Source organism: Peromyscus maniculatus, chromosome 8 (genome assembly GCF_049852395.1).
Source record: "Peromyscus maniculatus bairdii isolate BWxNUB_F1_BW_parent chromosome 8, HU_Pman_BW_mat_3.1, whole genome shotgun sequence".
Taxonomy (NCBI): domain Eukaryota; kingdom Metazoa; phylum Chordata; class Mammalia; order Rodentia; family Cricetidae; genus Peromyscus; species Peromyscus maniculatus.
Window position 1 is genome coordinate 8,197,186 of NC_134859.1, and position 20,869 is coordinate 8,218,054.

General features: G+C 40.5%; 1 protein-coding gene across 29 annotated transcripts in view; it reads right to left on the reverse strand.

Moving 5' to 3' along the window:
* The window catches only part of Rbfox1 (RNA binding fox-1 homolog 1), a 574,719-nt gene that overhangs the window by 100,044 nt on the left and 453,806 nt on the right, over positions 1-20,869 (reverse strand). For 27 of the 29 annotated variants that reach the window (XM_076577914.1, XM_076577927.1, XM_076577917.1 and 24 more), the window contains 3 exons: positions 17,111-17,164; positions 10,186-10,278; positions 8,370-8,430 (listed from right to left, as the gene is read on the reverse strand). In XM_076577914.1, the coding sequence (XP_076434029.1) occupies positions 8,370-8,430; positions 10,186-10,278; positions 17,111-17,164 (208 nt within the window). The remainder of the gene's footprint in view (positions 1-8,369; positions 8,431-10,185; positions 10,279-17,110; positions 17,165-20,869) is intronic. The other 2 variants (XM_076577922.1, XM_076577915.1) reach the window with 1 other exon arrangement.

A 20,869-nucleotide genomic window follows, 5' to 3' on the forward strand; every position in this document is an offset into this window, starting at 1 on the left:
AATGAGCTCCTATGTGCCCTTGTGTCTTGGATCAATGGTCAAATACCCAATATCTTTCAGTAAATGAACCTGAGAAATAGAAATGGCTTATTTTAAAATTCTTTTACAGTTTGGAGGATACACATCCTGGTGTTTGAATACCTGGTCCCTAGTAGGTGGTGCTATTTTGAGAGGTTTAATAGCCTTCGGGAAGTTGAACCTAGTTGGAGGCAGGGGAATGCTTGGTCTTGGACCTTGAGATATATGAGGACCTGACTGCAACATGAGAGCCTACTTAAGTCAACTTTGGGTCTTAGTGACTGTACCATGCCCCTTCTTACCTCGGACCTTTCTTCTAAACAAGGCTTCCCACTCCCAGACAGGGTGCTTGAATATCTTTGTGAATCTTTGGCTTGCACTGGATGCCACCGTCAACTCTCCCTTCTTCCTTGAAACTTGATTCTCATCCAGTGTTCCCTTTCAGCCAGTGGCACCTCCAGGCATCTGGTCACTCAAAATTCTGCTCAATAGTTGCTATCTTACCTTCATATCTCATATACAATCCATTTAAAAAAGTATTCCATTAAACTAGGGACAGTGCCTTTCTTTTCTACAATATGTTTCTTGCCAGACAAAAGTCATACCAAAGCAAAACAAAGCAATAACAATAATTAAAAACCACCCTTGGGGCTGGAGGGATAGCCCAGTGTACTGTTCTTGCAAAGGAATGATGCTCATTTCCCACCACCTGTGTTTGGCATCTTAAAATCACCTATAACTCCAGCTCTGGGGGCTTGAGAACCCTCTTCTGACTTCTACAAGCATCTATATTCACATGCACTTACCTCCACACTCATAGACATACACAAGCACACAATTAAAAATCCATATATTTAAACAATTTAAAATAAAACCCATTCATTCACCTTTTATCTTCATCCATTCTATTTGCAGTGGCCAAAGAGTCATGGGAGAAACCAATCACTTGCTCTGTTCCTCTATCGGAACTCCATCTTCCTTCTAGACTCAGGATAAGCACAAACTCCCTGTGTTGGACTAGAAAAGGATAATTTATCCAAGGTCCATTCACTTTGCACCACTGTCTCCATTTCTCTAAGATATAGACTGTTGATCTTTAATCCGAATAAAACCACCCAGACTAACTGAACATCTAGAGATTTCCTGACCTTTCTTGGAGAACACTCCCCAAATCTTTCCCAAGTATCCAGGTACTGTCCTGGTCTCCAATTCCTTTCCAAAACATGATACTCAATGTCACTCTCCTTCCTTCTCTTAGGGGTACTCACTGATTGATCACCCAGTTAAATTTTCTACATAGGTGCTAACTGTATCCTTCCTCTCTCTCTCTCTCTCTCTCTCTCTCTCTCTCTCTCTCTCTCTCTCTCTCTCTCTCTCCTCTTTCCCGTCATTGCTTTCTTTCTCTTCTTATTTGTTTTCTCTATCATTCTCCCTCATTAGAATTAAGAGTAAAGCTGGGCAAGACTGTCAAGCATGAGTTCTAGGCACTTAAAAGCATTTGACAAATACTAAATATTCCATAAACATGGACTTGGGATTACCATAAGGAATCAGAAGGCACAAAGTGCTTTTCTGAGTGGTCTTATTTCCTCTGGCTAGGATTTGGTTTCCGTGTGCCCTGCAGATGCTCAATGTTCTACAAGCAGTGAAGGCCCTCTTAGGGACTGCCATCTTCCAGTGAAGGCAATGAGGATTGCCCTTGAAAGTCACCTCTGCGCAGACTTGCTCAGACTAACAGACCTCAAGTAGACTTATGTAAATATATGCAAATCACACGCAAATGGACTTATCCTTTCTGTGGCTCCTTCTAGTACCTGAAAGAGACCCCTGGGATAACCTTGCTGGAAATACAAGCCTGCACTGTCAGGAAGATGGACAAAATGATCCCAATTTTAATTTCTGAGACAGTTTATGTATGTCCCCAGGCTTCACAAACTGAGATTTTCATCAGGGACATTAAACCGAACAATGAGGCTTACAGAAGGAAGAGAATAGCAGATAAAGCCTACCACTCCCAGCCTCCCAGGGTCCCATCCGACAAGGCAATGGAGCAAAGCCCAGGCAGACACATGAAGCTTCACCCCTCTGAGATGGGTCTTCGGGGAGCTGCATCAAATCAGACTTCCCGCCTCCCTGAAATGTAGCTTGTCCTGGGTTATGTGCGAGCCTGCTTTAGAAAAATGCTGGACAAGATCCCTGGTGTACAAGCCTTGCTATAGTGAGTGTAATAAAACTTCAGAAAATAACCTGCATGCATTTTAAGCAGAGACCTCATAGATTAAATAGAGCAGGAGACAACATCCGAAGGACAAACAAAGCAGTTATTCATACCTTGAACACACGTGCTGTGTGGTCCTTTATTTTGAGTAACAGCTTTGTTTTCCTGTTTTTAGTAACAGGTATTCATAGCCAACATATAGATTTCACCTAAAGTATAGGATTTCTGGTTCTCTTGAAACATTGGAAGAAATGGCAACTTTATGTTAGGAATCCCCTCAGATAGCTTTATTAGAGGTGACCAGAAGCTATGATGTGTGACTGCCCAGACAGCAACAGTCAGCCAACAATAAAGCTCCCAGCTGTGAGTGTCTGTTGTTAAACCGAACTGTTTTGTCTGCTTAGAGAGAAATCTCTTGCTTTACCCAGAAAACAAACAGAAGATAAATATTTCAGATTGACTTTCAGTCAGGCCCATCATCCTAGATGTTTGGGAGCCTGAAGCAGGAAGATCTCAAGTTCAAAACCTATGATGGTTACAGAGTGAGTTCAAGGCCAGGCTGGGCAACTAAGTAAGGTCCTGTTTCAAAATGAAGAGTAATAATCAATCGTGGATAGAGTTCAGTAGGCGAGAAGATAGGGGCTATGAAATGCTATTCTGTGGGCATGACATGGCTGTAGCCCTCAGAAACTTGCAATAGCATAGGATCTGCACAAGAGTAAGCCAACCATACATGGGAAGGGACTCACGGGTCCCACCTACCCAGGAGAGCTTATGGCAGTCTGGCAAAATCATTATTTTCATCGAGAAAGCCACTGTGGAGTTACTCTGTTCCAGTGGGCAGCTCCACACTCATACCCAGACAAGTGGCCTTGCTAAAGCATAGTGTGGCCCAAAGCAAAACCAAACTGAAAACAAAAAGGCAGGGAAGTGGGAGAGATGGAGCTTTGGTAGGAGGGCTGGGTGGGGCAAGGAGAAGAGAGGGAATAGGGATGACTGTGAGCAGAACGTATCAAATACATGGTAATGAGACTGTTGAATGATCAACAACAACAACAAAAACCCTACAAACAATCAGCTATCCCAAACAATGAAAACCAAGACTGAGCTTCTCAGAATCTGCTTTTTCTTTTGTTTCCCTTAGCTAGCTCCATTTTGCATCTGAATCTTTGCTTATACAACTTGGCACAGAAAGAAGGAATGAGATGGCCAATTAAAACTGAGGCCTCTCTGTAATCAAATCCCATTGATCCACAAGCAGCAGTCAAGCGCAGAGCACCATCTTTATCTCCCACCCTGGTGGTACTCTACTTCCTCTGAAGATCCCAGACACCTGGGATGCTGGTGCCTATGTATGTCCAGCTCCCGATGTACAGAGCTACGTCGGGAGATTTTGAGTAGCTGGGATGCCCATCAGTAGTCACTAGCAGAGCCCACACCGGAAGCCAGGGCCGCCAGTCTCGATTCCAGCCTTTTAAAAATGTCCAAGGCAACAGACTCCTATGTAACAGCCATGCTTTGCCAACTTTCAGGAAATCCCTCTAAATCCAGTTCTCCATATGTAACATAGGTCCAGTTTTTGCATTCCAGTGAGTACTGTACACCCTCTACCATGTCCCCCCCCCACCTCTAGCCACAGACATGCTTTTGGGAGAAACAGAGACTGTCTAACTAGGCCTTTATACAGCTCTCTCACAGGTGGAATTTGCAAAACTTCCATATTTTCTTCTATTGTCTATCATATCTACATTAGAAAGCCATGGGAATGCCTCTTCTATCCTCCACACTGATATTACCACAATCTTCTGCATCAGATCCTCCTTCACACCCTCCCATACATGTTTCTCATTGCATTAGGACCAGTCTTAGGTATCACTGGAGACCCTGAAATTGCTGAAATCTCAGCAGGATGTACGACTGAAGGAACTCAGGAACATGACATTTGGCAACAAAATTTTTATTACAATACTTGGGCTTCAAAGTTGGATAACTTACAATGCTTTTGGAGAAAAAGCATTATTTCTATGGTTTATAAGTCATGCAACTAAGAAGTAAACCTCAAAAATAATTATTTTCTTACTCTAACATGGATTCATGGGTATTGACATATTCTCTGTGATGGTTTGAATATGAAATGCCCCTCAGAGGCTTATGTATAATGGGCCCGGTTATCAGCTGACAATGCTTGTGAAGTGATTGGATTAGACAGTCAGCGTGTTAACCTCCTGATGGACCCATTGCATGATGGCCTTTGAGGGAGGGTGTAAAATGTGTGAGATGCAGGCTCTTTTAGAAGTTGACCTCAGAGGGCATGCTTGGGAAGGTTATTCACAGTCCTTGGGTCCAGTCCACTTCTTAGCTTCTGATTTGCCATAAGATGAGTGGTCTCTGCATGATGTCTGCCCTTGTGATGCCCTGTCTCACAGGTCACATGGCCATGGGATATGGCAGGGACCCATTGAAATTACGGGCTAAAGTGAACCTTCCTCCCCTATGCCAGGTAATATACCCCAATGATGCAGAACTTTCCTAATATGATCTCTTACAAAACCACACCCTCTTCCAGATTTTAAGGTCTTTATTTTCTCAATTGATTCCATTACAATTTATAGGAAATTCTAGTTACAGTGGTGATATTCATGCACAAAGGAAAAGGCTCCATTCACCATTTTTGTGCCCTCCATTTCTGCCTCTTCAAAATACGATGATTATGTTCTCTTTCTAGGCCTCCATTTTGGTACACTGTCTTTGAAATGTCTCATATAATACATAAACACATAGTGTTACAGAAATACCAGCTATTTTAAATGGGCTTTGAATTATGCTTCAAATTCCTATAAGAGTTGGTTCTCAGTCCTTTGATATGGAATAAATCAATAATTCTTCCTTTAAAATGAGTATGTATATACATTACATGGCTTATGAAATTACATTTGAGTTTTTGTTTTGCATATATATATATATATATATATATATATATATATATACAGTGTGCAAGTGAATAGGTACGTGTGTTTGCATGTATGTGGACACAGGTGTATGCAGGTTCATATGGAGGCCAGAGGGTGATGTCACTGTGTTTGTGTTTTTCTCCATCCTTCTCCATTTTATTAGAAAGGTCTCTCACCAAATCCAGAACTCCATGATTCCCTAGTCTAGTGCTGTAGCTTGCTCCAAGAATCCCCCATCTCCCTGTCTCTCAAATGTGGACATTGCAATCAAACAGCCATATCACTTGACATTTCTGGGGGTGCTGGGAATTTGCACCCCAGTGTTCATTCATAATTCATAATCACTCTACCAACTGAGTCACCCTCCCCATCTCCTCATTGATTTGTTTGTTTTTCTTGAAGTCCTTCATGGGGTGTGCAGGCATACCTACAACTGTGTAGTGCGCACGCGCGCGCGCGCGCGCGCGCGCGCGCGCACACACACACACACACACACACACACACACACACGCAATGGCTGTGCCATGGATTTCTGAATGTGTAGCACTTGGGTGGACATCACTGTGAACAGTTACAGAGCTATGAATTTTACCCAAATAGAAAGTCCTCATAAACATGTAATTCAGAGCTGTTGGGCACTCAGAGAAACTGCTTATTCAGTTCAAAGGTGTGTCCTCAGTTGCTGAGGGTGGGAAAACTGGACAGCAGAATAAATTATGTCCTTTTCATGTTACATTGAGGGAATACATCTGTTTAATAGCATTACTCTTCAAGGAAAGAACACACTGATATAGTTAAATTGGCTGCCACTAGCAGAAAAAAATAAAAGAAAAACTATAAAATGCTAATGTGTTCGTAATAGCACAAAAATAGAAACAAAAATAATGAAATGTCAGTGAACACTTAAGATCTGAATCAACCTGTGGAATGCTATATAGCCATGAGAAAGAATTAGTTTCACCTATATGGATCAGCATCTAAAAAGTCCAAATTGATTCATAAGAATTGATTAAAAGCTATACATGTCATGATACTATTTGTGTCAGGAATATGTAGATCACACTGTGAATACTATATGCACAGATCTTCTGTATGTCTATGCCTGAAAGTGCAAAATGAACTATAGACAACAGTCTTCAGCAGTAGTTTCTTCTGAGGAGAGGGACAAGCCAGGCTGGCAAGAGTGCAAGCCAAAACATTTCTCACTTTGTTTCCTCTTTGGTTGTTTTCTGTTTTAAAATACGTCAATGTATCACATATAATTAAAACTTTAAAAATAGAAATCCTATACGTTTTCCTGTTGTGTGGAATAAAATTACATTATTTTTAAAAACCTATAAATCAAATAAAAATATCTTTTGGTCTTGATAGCCAACATAGCATTACCATTTTGGCAGAATTACTGCCATCATTTGAAATCAGAGTGTGGACATGGACTTTATTATCCACATTTATCTTTCTCATTATAATCCCATGATTACCTTTATACAACTCATTTTAATGGGTGTAATAATTTAACTTATTGGATAGCTTTTCCTTACTAATTTGTTATTTATTTAATATGTGTGCATATATATGAATGTTATGTGTGTGTATGTGTATATATATACATGTTAGGAGGCCAGCGGTAGACTCTGAGTGTCCTGGTCGATTGTTCTGTAGCTTTTTCCTTTCTGAGACAGGGTCTCTCATTGAATCTACAATTAAATGTATAGTCAGGCGGCTGCATGATCCTTCTGTCTCCACTCCCCACAGAGATGTCCTTACAGGCCGGTGTGTAGCCATACCTAGCTTTTATGTGGGTGCTGAGACCTGAACTCAGAGTTATTACCTGCTAAATCGTCTTTCGAATTAAAATAAAAACAGAATTCTCTCTTCCTATATCTTAATAGATGCTTATTTTTGAGAAGGAGTAATGAATTAAACTATGGGAACATATTTAATATCTCTCCATATAAACAGGAAGCCTTCTTCTTTTCTGGTGATAGTGGGGATTGAACCCAGAGACTCACGTGTGCTAGGCAAGTACCTTACAACTGAGCTACATCCACAGTTATATGTGGGTCATTCTTAATAAGTCCTGGGAAATATTTCTGGTAAATGCAGCAGAAATTCTTGTCTTAAAGGAATCTGAAATATACATCCATAGACCCACCTGGCCCCATGGTACTCAGGGATACATGCATGGGAAAGAACACGCCACTCATACAGCTACTTTCCCATGGAGCTCAGTCATCACAACACTTTAACAACCAAGAAGCCTGAAAGCTAGATCCAAATACTATAACTACACTTCCAGGAATGACAAATTATTAAGGATATATGGCTTTAAAAATTAATAAATAACATTTTTATTCTCTCCTTAATTTTCTAGAATTATAGGAAAATAAATGATGCAAATCATGACTAATGTCAGTCCTGGGGGCAGTTCCTAGGCCAGTGGTTCTCAACCTTCCTAATGCTGTGACCTGCAATACAGTTCCTCATGTTGTAGTGACCACAACCACAAAATTATTTTTGTTGCTACTCTGTACCTCTAATTTCACTACTGTTATGAATTGCAATGTAAACATTTGATATGCAGGATATCTGATATGTGACCTCAGTGAGGGTCACGACCAACAGGTTGGGAACCACTGCTCTAGAGAGATGGGATGGCTTAATTTGAAAACTATATCTGCTTTGCTGTGAAACATCATCTCTGAGGTTGTTCACTGTAGCCGGTCAGCAATGAAACAGTAGCCAGGTAGGGCCAGCAGGGCATATGGCACCCATGAACTCATATCAGCTGTGGTTACCAGCCCAAGGCCTACACAGTTAAAAAAAATACCCAGCATGGATTAGAGGGAGGTTCCTCAGGCCTCAGCCCTAGCTCGGGAGCTGTTGGCAGTCTGTGGCTCCTTAGGAATTTGAGCCCAGTGAATCACCCCATGCAACACTAATTGAAATCAGTAGGTTAACATAGGTAAGTAAATAGGACATGAAGTTGGGTGGGAGATAAATGATGGAGATTCCTTGGAAGGATTGGAGGGGGAGTTATTAGTGCATGTGATAAAGATATAATGTATACATGTATAAAACTTTCAAAGAGTAAAATAAAAAAGGAAAAGATTCCCTGGTTCAGGAATGCTGTGGAGTGGTATACAGAGAAGACATCTTGTGGTAGTCAGGTATCTACTTACCGTTGGTGTAAGGGTTGACAGTCTTTTTATTAGTCATTACACGTGCTGTTGCGTTATTAACCTACACACATAGAAAACTCAAGTGAGTATGGATGCCAAGGCCAGCCCATGATCCAATTAGTTGCATGCATTATGACTGTGATTACTTATCGAAATCAAAACCAAGAAACAAAAACTTAAACAAAAACTAAAATGCATTTTAATTTACAAATGGCAATAGGTGCATAACCCAAAAATCATACATTTTTATAATTACATTTACTTCATAACCAATTTAACTTACGAATCATTTCAATAAAGCAATGTCATCTCATTTGAAAGTTTAATAAAGAGACAGTAAAAGCAAATTAAAAGCTACTGCATAATTGAAGGTTTAAAAGCATGCGTGTGCTCCATGGTAACACAGAAACAGGAGATAGGTTTTGAAACAGAAAATAAAGTTAATATGAAAGGGGCATGCAGTGGAGAAGAGGGAGGAGACAAAGTACAGGGGACATAATGTCAAAGAAAGGGACAGACAAGTTTAAGCCGTGTGCAACACTTCGGGAGGGGAAACCATGGGAAGCAACATCTAGCATTCAACACTTGGAACAAGAGCCTTTTACATTGCAAGAATTAACGAATCATTCAAGCTTTAAGGTCACAGCTAACAAAAGGATAAGAGAGGGTGCATTGTGTAACACAATATGGAGTTAACAATCTGAGTAAGATGTGCACTGGTCATAACTCAGTCCAGTCAGAGCCTCCCAGGCTAGCTTAGAACGTACACTCAATTACAGGCGTACCAAAGACCCAAAAAAATAGAGCATCAAGAAAACTTAATACAACAAGTCAAAAAAATCCACGTGGTAGAGAGATATGTATAGAGATATATCAGCACTAAATACGTGAAGCGGCAGATGGACTTCGTCACTTACCATTCACCACCATCGCCAGCATGGGTTTGTATACAGTTACCATGGTTACTGAGGGTTTGGTGAGGGGCCTAAGCGTTACCGTCGAGGGGGGAAAATAAAAAGGCAAAATATGCGACATCTTACTCCAAAGACTAAAGCATTTTTAACTGGTAATTTTTTTCTTTTTAAGTTTTAACAAATATGACCCTTTGATTGTGTTGAAGAGGAACCCAGTGGTACAAAGGGTGGGTGCCAAATGTCAGAATGCAGGGTTTACGTTTCCAATCAACAGAGAGGGGCCATGACTGAAACAGGAAATCCTGATTGCTTATCCAGTGTCTAATTAGAGACGCAGAAATTCAAGCTGCTTTTTGTTTTAAACTGCAAGACTTAAAGACAAGTGCCTCTTCCTTTTTCAGTTTTAATGTTTTGAATGTCATTGCCTTTGAAATTTGGTCTAATTTGCAAACCACTGTGGATCCCTCTTCAACCCTAAAGTGGACTAAAAAAGAAACCAAACAAAACCAACAAAACTTGATATATACTTGGTTTGGTTTGAATACTGTGTCCTCTTTGGAACCTATTGCACCCAGTCTTCATAAAACATGGAAAATAAACTAAAACAAACCAATAGAACCTTTCAGAGTAACCTCCCTTTCAGCTCACTTTTTGCCATCTACTCTGCAGCAGTAATATAAAGAATAATGTAAAGTAAAATTTAACGAAAAAGTAAGGCCAGTTTTCCTTTTTATATATAAGTATATATATATAAATATATATAAACAATGAGAAGGGGGCAGGGTCACACACGAGACACCAATGATGCACCTGGAAGGACAAATGAGCGTGAAGCAGACATTTATAAAAAAAAATAAAAATAAAATAAAAAAGAGGAAAAGGAAAATATTGTGGACATGCACCTCGATTTTACGGCCCTCTACCACGGTACCGTGCAATTTCTCCCTCGCCCTGTCCGCATCCGCACTATTTTCGAAAGTTACGAAACCAAATCCCTGCATGCAGGAGGGAGAAGGAGAACAACATGCAGATTATTATTTCAGTCAACGACCACTTGGTAAAGTTCTCTTGCTTTCATTGCTATTTCTTGTCCTGGCTTCAGTTCTGTAACATGCAAATTAGAGAAATTATAAGAACACTACGATGTGCAGTCATTAAGCAACAAATGTGAACGAGATTTTTTTCCTGTCACCCGTTAGCTGGAACCCCTAAAGAATTCAAAGATGGATATGAAAACGAAAACCAAACCAACAAACAAAAAATACCTTTCTAAACATCACTACTACAGAAGAAAAGAAATCAAACAAAAAGAAAATGAGATCAAAATAAATGTACAGTGTCTTCACAGAGAATAAATGAAATAACGAGGAAAAAGAAAGGGAACCAGTTTCTTGACATGCAAATTAAAAAATCAAACAAAATAAAACGTGTGCACGGGAATTCAACAGTGAATGCTCAAGTCCTGTCACATTGCCTACGGAGTCATGCTGAGTGGATTTAAGAACGGTTCTTCTTCATGCAATTTTAAGGTTATTCGATTCTGTCAACTGTACAGCCTTTGCTTCTCAAAAATAAAAGTAACAAGCCTAAAAAAAGGAAAGACCTTTTTTTATAATAAATCTTGAACTTGTGGTTCTAATAAAAAAAAAAGAAAAATCACATGAAATGAATAGAAATAAACTTTTGTTGGTTAACAATGTAGATAAGCAAGTACCATTCTACATTTGTACTTTGCCCTCCCCCTCCCCAAATTAGAAAAGACTTTGGAATTTGACCTTTTACACTATGTTATTAATCAGAAAACAATGTTCTAGGGCACTGGGCTGACATTCATTTGCTATATCAACAGGTACCAAAGTAGAGACATTTCCTGGATTAGGGATGTCTGTGCAGCAGGCTGAACCCTTCCTCTTGACTGATAAACAACAAATATACACTGTGTTTCATCACAAGCATAGTTTTTGTTTTTAAGATTTCAGCCTCTAACACCAACCCCACTAACCCATATTTTTAAACTTTGCCTTCATTCTTCACTGACCTTGTTTCTATGATGAGTATAGAAAATCCTTAAACTTATTTGTACATTTTGTTTAGAAATATATACACCAACCTTTGGAATAATATGGGTATACTGGGTCCACATTGGTATAAGTTGGAAGAAATTTTGCACTATGTGGGAACTACCAATTTGCACAGAATAAACCTCACACACAGTAAAGACAGTTGCTTAACCCTCATGTATGACATTTAGCTTTACAAATAAAATGTGCAATAATCACACATTTAGAATGGGAATAGCCATCTGATATTAGCCCACAATCCTAAGCTGGCATGTATGATGACCTCATAATTGAGGGATATTTGGAGAAGAGTTGCTGGGTGCACTAGCTAGGAGACATTATAAAACCAGGCTTGTTTGTGGAGGGTATGAACTGTGAATGTGTTCAGGTGCTGGGAGATGGATATTTGTCAATGTCACACACAGAAAAAGATCAGAGGTATTTACTTTGACTGAATACTTTGCCTTGCTTTCCCCAGAGTGAGGATTTGTAAGTAGGGCATGCCTGAGTGAGTCAATAAATATACAGTGACATATTTCTCAGAAGCATTGTACATGTTGCCTACCTAACCTGGGTGCTCAAAAAATACTTGCTAATAGTATTCTAGTTTGGGTGAGAAAGGAACAAAAATGCTCTCTGATGGCAAAGGACAGAATATGAGGGAATGGGTTGCTTCATTTGACAACTCTATCTCCTGGCTAGTGGATCCCAAATTCAGTTGTGCATCAGGAGGGAACAGAAGCATGTTACATATTTTGATTCCTGGGCCTCGTTTTGTATTTACCACATCAGAAACTCTGAATGGAGACTAGACACCATTTTGCCTCACAAAACTGCCTACATGACTTCATAGCTGTCCTTTACTCTTTATTACACACACATAGAAAGGAGGCTTCATGTTTTAGACTAAGTAGCACTTTATACCACTGCTTTGAAAAATGTCATCAGTTGGGCAGCATGAGTTTATCACTCTCTTATTTTTTGCATAAATGTAGGAAGCACAGAAAAGATCATGTGCCCAAGATGTTTCATCATGTTTTGCCTCTCCTATAAGCCTAAGTCTGTAAGCATCCAAGTCAGCCACTTGGGAATCATTAAGAGAAATAAGGGATTTATAGTCTCATTGGGTAAGAAAAGATAAACTAGTTTCTGCCTTGTGGACGGAAGGAAGGGTGGTGTCATTTTTATTGGCACCAGAAGTCTCCATTACCATAGCACTGCAAGAACGAAGCTGTAAACATTGTCCCAAGGAAACCTGTTATATACTTCCCATCTGAACCAAGGCAAACCCATTGGCTTCAATGCATACTATGCACATGAAGAAGAGCTGGAGATGGAGGTAGAAGTACCCTTGCCATTCTAGAAAATATGCACAGACTGAGAAAGGAAAGACCCTTGGATAGTTCTTATTCCAGGTATTGAATGACTTCCTGAGACTTGCGAGGGTTAGGTTCAAAGCTGAGCTTGTCCTAGAACTGACCACCCTAAACATCCAGCAGGCTTGGATAATTCTACTTCTCATCCAGTCCAAAAATGATACATCTCCCTTGGGTCAGAAAATGATCAGAAGCACCATGTGGAAACTGCCACCAGGACTGGAGCTGTGGTCCCCTGGGCCTCTCAGTTGTCAGGTGCTCTGTCTCTAAAACCCTAAATCCTGGTGTCTCTGAAAGTAGGAGCGAAGATGTGGTGGTTGTTTCTATTGGCCTGTGCCATGTCAAGATTACATATCAAGGAAACACTACCACACCATACTTAAAAGGATGAAATTTTTCCATCGTTGTCTTGGAATGAATAAAACATCTTTGGTTTGAAGCGTTAGGGGTGAAATGAAATGATTATAAAAAATAATGAAGAGTGTAAGGAAACAGGCCATGCAGAGCCAGGCAGAGCAGTGTAAACCCTTCATTTCAGATAGGTGTGAGACTGGGACAGGAGAGTCACAAGTTCAAGGTCTGCCTAAGTGACTCAGTGAGACCCTGTCTCAGACAAAAGTCAAAAGGGCCTTTGGGTGCAGCTCAATCATGGGATGCTTGTCCAGCATGTCTTAAGTGTGACTGCTAGTACTGCACAGTTAAAGAAGAAAGAGAATAAATGACAGGAGAGAAGAAGGGAAAAAGGATGAAAGCAAATGAGGTAAGAGCAGAAGGGAGAAAGAATGAAGGATGAGGGAGGGAGGGAGGGAGGAAAGGCGGTGAGGGTGAAGATCAGGTGGCGGTCAATGTCCTTCCACTGAGAGACATACCTTCCCAGTCTACTTGGACAGGCGGTCAGAGCTGAGAAAAGAGGGCTTCTTGGAGGAGGGCATGATGCCTCCTCCACAGATGGGCATGAAAGACTCCGTGACCCAAAATGGAGTCCTAGGGCATGGCTTGCTGATCTCAAAGCCTCAAAGTAAATTCTCACAGTTCTGTGTCCTGCTCACTCCCCCTTCCTGGTATTGGTGTTTTTAGGTGGTGGACTTTCTTTGGGGCACTCAAGTGGATGCCCTGTTTTTTATCTTAAATCAAGATTCCAAAGTTCCCTGGAAGGTTGAATGAACACACTCTATTTGATATGATAATTCAAGTTCTCCCATCTCCAATGCAGAGAACTCATGTTTAGTTGAAAGGGCCATAGAAATTAATTTTCTTGATCACTAAGAGTCTCTCATTTCATATCTCTCCAGTGACTTTTGCAAATACAGCTGCTTTTCTTTGTGAGATATCTTATTTTCCCCTCTCCCTTTTCTCCTTCCCTCTTTCCCTCCCCCCTCCTCCCTCCTTTCCTTCCTTCTTCATTCACCCTTATCTCATTTTCTTCTTTCAAAAAGCCTCCCTACCTCCAGCTAAATGCTTAGAGTTTCATCAGTCCCTCATGTCATGGCAAAATGCAGCATATTTTATGGCAGTTGTTGATTGCTGGTCTTTCCTGATGCTCAAGAAAAGCTAAGGGCTAGAAGCATGTCTGTCTTGCTCAAGAATCATTCACCTGGAGAGGAACTGGTCAATAGATACATATTAAACCAAAGACCCAATTGTGTGTTTCTCAGGTATGATAGATAATGGCTAAGTCTGACTGTGTCCCCAGAAACAAAGCATTTCAGAAGTAAAAGAATGATTTTAAATCTCTTAAAAGATGAACTGGATTGTGTAATCCATTACTCCTGCATGCAGTTCAGTTCTGATGATCAAGTCTGTCATTCCTTTTTTAAATGAACCTTTCCTATAGTATCCATCTATATACGAAACACTCAGGCTATGTGTTTCCAAAACACTGGAGCTATTTCCTATCTGTGCATGGATATGCACACATACATATGTGTAGAGTCATCCTCACTCAGCTCTAAATCACCTGCCTCAGGGAGAGTCCTATGGAGAACAAAGGACCAAGAGAAGAGATTCCTGGCCCTTTGGGACCACTGGTTTCCTGGCCAACTGAGGCAACAATGGATGGAAATGAGATCCTAACTATGGTTCCATTTCTTGAGGGTGAGGATGGAAATGCTCCTCTAAATGAGGTTCTTTCCCACAAAGATGCCAAATATGACAACCAGCCTTGTGCGAGATGTTATCCCAGGTAGCGTTTCTAGCTAGACTGTCTCAGAGAAGTTCCAGTGACATGGCACCACCCAGCACCCACACCTGCAAGGCAGAGTGCTCCCACCCAGAGGGACAAAAAGACCAGTTAGGATGTTTCCTAATACTAAAAAAAGGAGCAAAGAAAAACAAAACAACCCAACAAAGTCCAGGCTGCAGATGCTGAAACAGAAATACCCTTTTCCTGAAGCCACCAGGGACAAGCTAATCAAGGAGATGATGGGAAAAGTCCTAAAAATAGCATATCATTGTATTTTGAAAATAGTCAACAATTCTGTAGTGGTGTCCCCAAACATCCCTAGAAAGGAATGAAATAGCTTTCTTCGACTGACAAACATCTTACTAAACAAAATGTAAATTAAGTAGAATTTAAAACAAGCCACAGCCAACAAGGGAAAAAAAAAAGAACCCCACAAGGCAATGGTATAATAAAGAGATTCGGAATCAGGACAGAGTTGGGACACATTCTACATGATCTTCATCAGTTTGGTTGGATTTTACCAGGCCCAAGCAAGAAGCCTTAAGTATACTTTTCTTTTAGTGCACCTTGCTCTACAAGTATAAAAATGGTTTTCAATATAAGAAACAGCTAACTTCTTCCCCTCACCCCAGTTCAGAGGTCAGACTGTAAGAATGACTGGAAGAATAGCTAAAGTTGATGAAGAATAACCAGGTCCCTGAATGAGCAGAACTGCAGACTGAAAACTTTTCCATTCATCTGTCAGATTATAATATCTTTTAGTATGTAAAGCAAGTCCTGGGATTTTATTCCCTTAATCCAATCAACACTGTCCTCCTCAGTCAGCATTATATCTACTTAGGATGGAGTAGGCACAGGCAGGTGTCATAAGGAGTAATCAATCACAAGGTTTGCTTCTGTGTGGTTACTGTGCCATGTGACAGTCCAAAACCAGTGATGCTTAGGACCCTCTTTGGCACCTATTGTCCTGTGTTGCCCATAGAAGGGCATTGTTAAGCCCACCAGCATCCTCTGTATCTGACAGCAACATTCCCAGTGTTCACTTTTAGAGGCTAATGGTGGAAGGAAGAGAGGAGATTAAGGTTCCTTAGGATCTGATTACCTTAGGTGTGTCACAGTCTGATGTTATTCACAGCTGTGCTTCATCTGGCTTCTAGGACCACTCTATCCTCATCCAACACCATTCTCTGTGACCACAGAGAATGCTGGAACATCTTACGAGATTATTTCCTATGAGGGGTGTTTGTGTGAGGCTCTTGAATCTTCTCAGGGGATATAAAGATAAAAAGAGGGACTAAGACAACAACAGAGACAGTGATGAAATACTTGTGGGCAAAGGCTAGTCTACATTCAGGTAAGGGCCGGGCCTTTGGAGAAAAGAGAGACACTGTGTTTGGCATTTTGAAGACAAGCTTGAGAGGTTTGCTAAGGTATGGATTGCTGGGACCAGCCATCTTCAGAGTTTCTGATTTGGTAGGTCATGGCTGGAGATGGAGAACATGTATCTTTAACAAGCTCCTGGATGCTGCTCATGCTACAGATTTGGGACCACACTTCAATAGCCATGGATGGAGAGCACACAGTGGATGAACTGGATGTTTACAACTCCTGTGTAGGTACTGGAACCTTCTCTCAGAGCTTTCTATGAATACGTGTCAGCTCCAGGAAAAAAGTGACTTACACATCAGTTTCCTAGTAAGAAAATAAACTCACACACTACAAAATGAGGGTTGTAACATACTAATGAAAAAAATAAAATTATATTCAAAAGGTTGGTATATATGAGAATTTTCTCCTCTGTAACCCAGGAAAAGAACTGCACTTTATTAAGACAGAGTAATCACATATTTACCTGCTCATGAGACTATCAACTCACTTTTTAATATAAAGAACATAATTATCACTGGAAAACAAAAATGTAGCAACATCATTATTTTTTTTAAGCATGGGTAATTTCCCTCTGGAAACTTAAGATATATAACTATATCTTTCTATATATTTAAACCAGCAATTAAAATTGAACCCCTATACATTTTAAATGGAAACCAATGCATCTTTCAACATTAAGGAAATGGGTGGTGGTCTCTAAAGAAATTCCCACCAAAGTGCCTTTCTCAGGGACTGACTCATACAGTGCAGTTATTTCCCCTACCCCTAACAGACATGTCACAAAGAGCTAAGAAATTCCAAACTGAATCAAGTTGCTTACCTTCGAGCCTCGCTCATTAAAAATAATTTCAACATCTAATATTTTACCAAATTGCTGCAAAGAAACAGAAATATCTGATGAGAAAAAAGGGAAATCAGATAAATTATACAATATATACCAGTAATTACTCCTCAAGTCAGAGAGCCTTGCCTGAGTTAAGAGTATACATTTTATTTTGTTCTGTTACTGACATGCTTGAAATGAGGAAATGATAGCATATTCATTATCTTCAATTTATGACATTTTCTAACAGGTGAGGTACATTATCAGGGCCCAGGACAAAATCTTAACCAAGAAGTTAATTCATTCTCTCCCTCCATCTCTCTCTCTCCCCCTCCCTCTCCCTCTCTCTCTCTCTCTCTCTCTCATTGTGTGTGTGTGCGTGTGTGCTTTCCCAGGCACTGAGCAGCAGAGATTAAAAATGGCTAGTCATTACCTATACAACATTTCCACCAGCCACTGGGATAAACACCACAGGAGAGCTGAGGTTTTGATAATAAAATACCCAACTAGAATGCGATGTTGAAGATTTTTAGCTCTGAGCTTACAGCAAAACCAGAAGCAACCAGACCATGTGAGACAAGTGAAAACACAAAGGAGCCCCTGTGGCCCAGGTTCATGATAACCCAGACATCTGCAAACCCAGGATGGGTCAGGGATGATACCCTCCCCCACCCCAGATGACAGTCTTTACTCTCAAAAAAAACACAATTTACACCCCTCACATGGGCTGGCTCTATGAAAGGTCCAGAAACAAAGTTTCAGTGATCAAATAACAAACAGGCAAATAAAATGCAAATGATCATTGACATTTAAATTTCAGACTTTATGGGATAAGTAATACTTGTAACATGCAATTTTATGTTACATGCAAGTAATATGTCCCACATAATATTTAGGATATAAGATAAGATACTTGCTGTTTATATAAAATTCAAATATGACTATTGTATGTGTGTGTGTGTGTGTGTGTGTGTGTGTGTGTGTGTGTGTGTGTGTGTGTGACAAAATGTTAAATTTGGCAGAGTATTACTCTTAGAGTGTATTTCCCATCAAGCTATTCTTGACTTGGGCATACTCATACAAAGGGTGTGTGGTCTCTGAAAACATGAGCATCTGATAATCCAGAATCCTCTCTAACTTAAGGTTCTTGTGCTTCCTCGATGTCATGGAGAATGGTGTAAGTGGTTCCAGCATATACTTTGTTTCCCATAATGCTGGTGGAAGGGACTGTGGTAAAGTAGGCAGTCTGGCCCAGGGAAGAATAAGATGGGAATTTTGCCTCAATGCGGAATGGAAGGTAAACACTCATTTTGATGACTGAACAGATAAACCAAATCCAATAGAATGCATTCCTGCAGATTTTCCTTCCTTCTTTGCTTGCTTGCTTGCTTGCTTGCTTGCTTGCTTGCTTCCTTCCTTCCTTCCTTCCTTCCTTCCTTCCTTCCTTCCTTCCTTCCTTCCTTCCCTCCCTCCCTCCCTCCCTCCCTCCCTCCCTCCCTCCCTCCCTTCCTCCACTTCTTTTCTTTCCTGTTTTTCCCCAATATATTTTTCTACTGATCATTTGGGATGAATCCAAATAACACTTGCTTCCCATTCCTCCCAGGTACACCCTCCCACCCTTGTGCTCCCCCCAACAAAGAAAAAAAATACATCAAGGTCAATTTGTGTTTGCCATATACTCATTGGTGAGTGGTCAAGCTCCCAGCAGCCAGCCCCTTAAAGATAACTAAGGTTTCCCCCCACATCCCCACCAGAAGCCATCAACTGTGAAGAAATACGCTTCAGCTTCTTTTGGTGCTTTCCTGTCATGCACTGCCTGCCTCTGCATTCTGGATAGTCACTGCTACCTTGCTACCTTAGGAGAGTCTGTATTGTTCTTTCATCCCTGATGGGAGTGTTCAGCAAGGCTCTAAAGATAGCAGGGTTGGGATGAGGGTGAGGCCAGGATCAAAAGGGGACAAAGCATAGAAATTCCAAGGAGTTGAATATTCCCCTGACCAACCTGCCCAGGTCTGTGAATTGCAAGAAACCTGGAGAGTCAATGGCAAGAGGTTTCTTTCAGTATTCAAGAAAATAATAATTATTTAAAGTTTTTCATATTATTTATTTATTTATTTATTTATTTATTTATTTATTGTGCGTGTGTGTGTGTGTGTGTGTGTGTGTGTGTGCACGCGTGCACATGCATACAGATGCACATGTGTGTGCCAAGGTATATATGTGGAGGTCAGAGGACTAGAGGTTGAACTTAGTGTGTCAAGCTTGGCAGCAAGGACCTTATCTCTGGAACCATCCTATCAGCCCTTTAGAACGTGTGTGTGTGTGTGTGTGTGTGTGTGTGTGTGTGTGTGTGTGTGTGAATTTTTAGAGCAGAGGAAAAACTCACTAAAAACAAAGAAAACTTTCCAATGTGACAAATGAAGAATTGGCCATTCAGAGGTGAAGCAAGCTCCATAGTAAAGAATCCGCCACTGTGTAAGCACTTCAGAAGAACAACCGCCACAGAATATTCCATTCCCACAGATGCTTTTATATTTATTTCAGGCACCAGAGCCTAGAAGCACATTATATTTATGGAAAGAGAAGGCTGAAAAAGACATCTTCCAACACCATGAAGCAAATGTCACCCATGGAACACTCCCTAAGCAGTCAACACAAAAACGCTTCCCTTAAAATAGGAACTGGATGAGACGAGCCGATCAGAAAGCCATCTTCGCATGTGTCATTCCCTAAATGAAACAATGACACCATATGCCCTGGAATGATCTCCAATGTTTGCTTCCTTGGCAGGTGGCACTGGGTGGATGGTTCTGGAAGCCAGTGAAACAAGCCGTAAGAAGAATGCTGAAGCAAGCCCATTTTCTGAGACAGTTGTGCACTATATTTATAGTATCAACGGTTTAATTGAGAAGTTTGGTACTAATGATGCCAACACAGCTGGCACATCTTCAATTTAAATAGACATGACTCGTTTGCAGACATAACTAGCATTTGTTTGTTCAACGACAATGTTCATGAGCATTGAGCAGCATCTTGGACCCACACGAGGTACCTCGATGGCTGTATCAAGACCAAAATCCAGAAGCCTATATGCATGTGCTTGGGCAAATATGTACTGAGCAGTTTTAGACATCCTTAGATCAAATAATATTCCACAGAAAAAAAATATGAAGGATGTTCACCAGCTACGGCATAAACCCTGAAAGTAAAGGTTAATTCAGCATGTGCACAGAGACCAAAGACAGGCTTCATGCTGGTGCTGCATTTTAAATTTTTCTTTTACTTTTGAGATTATAATTTAATTACAATTACAATTAATTCCATTCCCTTCTTTCAGACATGTCATATACCCTTCCCCACTCTTCAAATTCATGTTCCCTTTCTCCTTTTACTAATTGTTATCATGTGCATAAATGTATATGTCTATACTTACATATTTTTAAATATACCCTATTCATATACTGCTACCTGTTTATATGTTTTCAGGGCTGACCATTCGGCACTGGACAACCCATTGGTGTAATCTCTACTGGAGTTGGTCTTAAGGTGCTTTCAGTATAGAAAGAGGAGGCACTGTGACATGTCCTCAGAATGACTTTACCATTTCTAATGCCTTGTTTTATGGAGTGTTGTATTAAAATGAAAGGTGCAAGGAAGTCCATCTGCACGGTATCCACCAAAAGGCATCATCCCTGTGTCTTTTTCACATGTAAACAGTCACGTGTTTTGTTTTTATGACTAAAGACAGACTTGAAT